The sequence below is a fragment of the Bactrocera tryoni genome, chromosome 3 (genome assembly GCF_016617805.1).
Source record: "Bactrocera tryoni isolate S06 chromosome 3, CSIRO_BtryS06_freeze2, whole genome shotgun sequence".
NCBI lineage: Eukaryota > Metazoa > Arthropoda > Insecta > Diptera > Tephritidae > Bactrocera > Bactrocera tryoni.
In genome coordinates, this window is record NC_052501.1 from 52,843,782 (window position 1) to 52,848,966 (window position 5,185).

Below are 5,185 nucleotides of genomic sequence, written 5' to 3' on the forward strand. Positions count from 1 at the left end.
CTGTTAGTAACTATGTGTTTAGTTTGTATGGAAGCTATATGCTACAGTAATCCGTTCTAAACAATTTTTTTAGAGATTACATTGTTGCCTTAAAAAATAACATATATCAAATTTCGTCAAAATATTTTGTCAAATGTGAAAGTGGTCCATTCAAGAACTTTATTCCGATCGTTCAGTTTGTATGGCAGCTACATGCTATAGTTAACCGATCTGAACAATTTCTTCGGAGATTACATTGTTACCTTAGAAAATAACATATATCAAATTTCGTGAATATATCTTGTCAAATGTGAAAGCTTTCCATACAAGCATTTGATTCCGATCGTTCAGTTTGTATGGCAGCTATATGCTATAGTTAACCGATTTAAACAATTTCTTCGGAGATTACATTGTTGCCTTAGAAAATAACATATATCAAATTTCGTTAATATATATGTATCTTGTCAAACGTGAAAGTTGTCCATACAAGAACTTGATTGCGATCGTTCAGTTTGTATGACTGCTATATGCTATAGTTAACCGATCTGAACAATTTCTTCAAATATTACTCTTTTGCATTAGAAAATAACATATCCAAATTTCGTGAATATATCTTGTCAAATGTGAAAGTTTTCCATACAAGCATTTGATTCCGATCGTTCAGTTTGTATGACAGCTATATGTTATAGTGGTCCGATATCGGCAGTTCCGACAAATGAGCAGCTTCTTGAGGAAATGACGTTTGCAAAATTTCAAAACGATATCTTAAAAACTGAGAGACTAGTTCGTATATATACAGACAGACGGACAGACGTACAGACAGACAGACGGACATGGCTAAATCGACTCAGCTCGACATACTGATCATTTATATATATACTTTATAGGGTCTCCGACGATTCCTTCTGGGTGTTACATACTTCGTGACAAACTTAATATACCCTGTTCAGGGTATAACAAGTTTTTGTTTGCCTTCTTTATTTATGAAGGCTTCGCTGTAGCCGAAGTTAACGTCTTTTCTTGTTTCTTACTCAATTTTAAAAGTCAAGCCTTCATAAGAATTATAGTTGGAGAATATTTCAAAAACTATGAACAAATGTTTCTTCTTTCTATTAAATCCGCTTAACTCACATATACTTGTATACATACTTATCCACACTCTGCATCCGTTTAACTAATTTTTCGGCACATATTGTCATAAACTTCTAGCGATTTGTTATCTGTTTTCTTCCTGCTTCGGTGTCAGACTGACATGTGATGCCGGAATTACATGTGCAGAATTCTGCGTGCAGAAAAAAAATTTGTACTTATTTGACAGTTCAAATTCTGCACTTCAATGCAGATCTACACGGCATGTGAAATTTGAATTTCTCTGCGCAGAGGCAGTGCTGACAACATTCAAATAATTAATTTTTGAGCAAAGTCCGGCAACATTTTAAATTGTGCTCAGCTGTTCAGTGAAAATAAACAAAAGATATAAAAAAAATGGAAGAAAAATTAATTGAGTTTGGGAGCGAAAACCGGTTCCTATATGACAAAAGTCATAGAAATTATAAAAATAGCTACCTGAGGGACGCCAAATTTCAAGAGCTATCGCAGAAATTGAATATTCCAGGTAAATCTATAATTTTATAACCTAACAGAAAATTTATATTTATTCATGTTTTGAATGTTTTTAGGTGAGAAGCTAAAGGACCGTTGGCGGACCCTACGGGATAAATTTTATAAGGACCTAAAAAAGAAACCGTCAGGAAGCGGCGTGTATTCGCCACACAAAAAGTGGAAGTGGATGGAGAGCCTAAAGTTTTTAAAGGACGTTGAAATGGACAACTTGAAGTAAGTTTTGTATAATCTTGTTTTATTTGTATAATTGTATTATTTATTATATATGCATTTTCAGCACATAAGGCAATTATGGCACCGTGATTACAGAAGATGACGACTCCTTCCTCAGCGACCTTGGCGAATCCGCCTGTATCAGTATCAGTTTAAATATGCTTCCTCAATCACCGCAGACGCAGACGCAGACGCAGACGCAGACACAGACACAGACACAGACGCAGACGCAGACTGGACGGAAACGTAAAATAGAGGAATTGCTTGAAAGCTCGAACAGAGACTTTCAAAGAGTGACGACGGTAGCAGAGGAAATGTTGGTCGGTGACACAGACACAGACACAGACACAGACACAGACACAGACACAGACGCAGACGCAGACGCAGACTGGACGGAAACGTAAAATAGAGGAATTGCTTGAAAGCTCGAATAGAGACTTTCAAAGAGTGACGACGTTAGCAGAGGAAATGTTGGTCGGTGGCACGGAGAGATCCGCCATTCAATTATTTTTTGAAAGCCTTGCCAAGCAGGCGGAGGGAGCTAACTTAAATAGCCTGGAAATGTCCGAGTTACAACTCCAAATGTCTCAAACATTCCACCAATTTTTAGTAAATCGCAAAAAATAAGTTTTAAATAAAATTTTAAATAAAAGCTCATTCTTTCCAAGTATATAAAAAAGTACAAAGTTATTTATTTATTTTGTAGTTGTTGTTTTTGTTATTTCAGCGCAAACAATTTTAAGGAATACAAATCCATACAGGTTACGTAGAACCAACATATTTATTTTATAGTAAATTCATTGAATTATTTACTTATTTATTAAAGAAGAGATAATTTTTAAGAAGATCTCGGGTATCAAAAGCACTTCGTCTTGCGTTAGCGCTTGATAATACCGTACTCTGATGTAATGGCGCTACAAATTGTCTCCACTGCCCTTCAATTAGAATGCCACTTTCATTTACGTGGTCAACGAAGTTGTTGGGACAATAGAATTCGGCGTTATGGAACTTTACAAAATTATGTAAAATTAATGTAGCTCTAACTATGGTATTGGCATTTTCGGGAAACATATCCAAAGAATTATTGAGAACTCGCCATCTAGCCACTAAAATGCCAAATGTATTTTCAATTGTAACCCGCGCTCTGGATAAGCATTTATTGAAGTGGTCTTTGTTTGCTTCTAAACACTTTCCCGGATATGGCCTCATCAAATGTTTTGTCAACGGAAAAGCAGCATCTCCCACATAATAAAATGAGAATTTTATCGCACTACGTGGAAGATTTTCTGCTTCTGGTAGGTTCATTGTTCCGTTTAATATTCTGTTTCCAAAACCACTGATTTTTAACACTCCGCCATCACTTTGGCTTCCGTAAGCTCCAATGTCTACTGCGGTGAATGTATATTTGCTATCACAAACGGCTAACAACACAATACTAAAATATTGCTTATAATTAAAATACAGTGATCCGGATTTTCGCGGACACTTGATTTGGACTTGTTTGCCGTCAACAGCTCCTACAACATGAGGCATTCCTGTCGAGATGTAAAATGAATCGGCTATTTCCCTCCACTCATGTTCATTTGGTTGCGCCAAATATATTCCTGAAAGTTCATCCCAAATGGCTGCGGATGTTTCCAATAAAATTTTTTCCATGGGCCAAATATCTAAGAGTTGATGAACATATGTATTTATTTATTATAAAATTTACAAACGAAATGTACTTACACTAATGTTATTGCTAGGCGACATTCTGCTGGTATTGGACGACGTATATGAAACTGTTTTTCTATACGCCTTTTAATTAAGCTTAGAAGAAGCTTAAATTGATCCACTTGCATCCGAGTAGCCTTTTGAAACTGAGAGGAATTATTGTTTTTTATATAGATGAATAAATTATTGAAAAAAACTATGCAGCTCTCTCTCATTTTCCGCTTAGTATATAGGAATCGTCCACACCCGTGTTTTTTTTATCACTTATCGCGCACAAGCTTAAAATATTAATTAATTTCTTTTTGGCAACTAGAAGTAAAAGCAATTGTTGCAATCTTTTTTTCTTTCCACTTCCATTTTAAAATTTTTAAATTTCAATTTCAATTATTTATTGCAATCAGCTGATTGTCAAAATTTACTGCACATGTGTTTTGGCTGAAAAAAATAGTGCAGATCTGCACGCAGAATATCTGCACATGTAATTCCGGCATGAGTGTATATAAATTAGAGTGTTTTTTTTTTCTTTGAACCATTAATTTTTTCAGTGCCGTCACGAAATTTCCTTGGAAATACCCTAACAAAAATTCCTACAGATCAGAAGTATTTTATGTCATCGTTTGACTTTAGACGCATATTTCTCAGAATTATTCGCTCTACAAAAGTGCGCAATGCAACAAAGTCGTAACTCATACCGGCGAGGTAGTAAGGGGTATAAACCTGATTTTTCCATGAAATCCGCATTTTTTTGTATATAACTCGTAAATAACAAGAGCTATAGAAAAAACATTCACCACAAACTTGTAGGAAATTTTATATGCTACAAAAAAGGTCCGAGGGAAAAATCGCTATCATTAATACTTCTCGAGATATTCAGCATTTTAAGTAGGGCTGTATGGAATTTCCATACCATTTATGAAAAAGTTATGAAAATTCCACCCAAAACCGACAATTGTTTCTACCTTCGGTTGCTATTGATTAATATACTCGGTTTAACTCATTTGAGTCATTGCGTATTGTGAATGGTACGGTGTGTGCAAGTTTTGGAGAAGTAAGCCAGCATTTACAATTGATGGAACATGTTAATCACTGGAATGCAAATGAAGTTCGCACACTTTTCGCGATAATCCTTTCAATTTATCAGCCTTCAAATCCGCGTCAATTATAGGAATCGAACAAAAATAACATTGCCGAAGCGATTTTTCATCGTTTTCGCTAAAAATTGGAAATGGGTCAATTCCGGTTGATACTTCCGGTGGTTTGATATCAATTCCATCTGCCGTCAATCAATCAATTCACGAAAGATGAACTCATCACGAATGTTCGGACATTGGACAAATTATTGTAACTACGATTCCTTAAGTGCACGCGCAATGTTAGCTGCCAAAAATACCGTTGTTAACTTAAACTGGAAGATTCAAAGTCAAATTCCGGGAGACTTGCGCTCATATAAATCGATCGATCGTCTTGACAATAAAGACGACGCCGTGAATTATCCAGTGGAATTTCAAAATTCTTTGGACAGGCTTGGTATGCCACCGCATCATTTGCGTCTCAAAGTTGGATCTGTCGTTATTATGTTTCGCAATCTGATTGAACCCGACTGATTGTGACGCACCTATCGAATACAAGAGGGAAGAATGCTTGATTCTACGAATTC

The 5,185-nt window shown here is 35.8% G+C and overlaps 1 protein-coding gene across 1 annotated transcript; it reads left to right on the forward strand.

Moving 5' to 3' along the window:
- The first annotated feature begins 1,464 nt into the window (after positions 1-1,464).
- On the forward strand, positions 1,465-1,886 carry LOC120770673 (transcription factor Adf-1-like). Its single transcript, XM_040098261.1, has 3 exons — positions 1,465-1,594; positions 1,659-1,815; positions 1,880-1,886. The coding sequence occupies exons 1-3, from the start codon at positions 1,465-1,467 to the stop codon at positions 1,884-1,886; spliced, it is 294 nt and encodes a 97-aa protein (XP_039954195.1).
- The last annotated feature ends 3,299 nt before the right edge of the window (positions 1,887-5,185 follow it).

Excerpts from the sequence above, each read along its gene's own strand:
- LOC120770673 (XM_040098261.1), top strand. The coding sequence starts at position 1,465 with ATGGAAGAAAAATTAATTGAGTTTGGGAGCGAAAACCGGTTCCTATAT. Across the intron at positions 1,595-1,658 it reads GCAGAAATTGAATATTCCAG|GTGAGAAGCTAAAGGACCGT; the intron begins GTAAATCTATAA and ends GAATGTTTTTAG.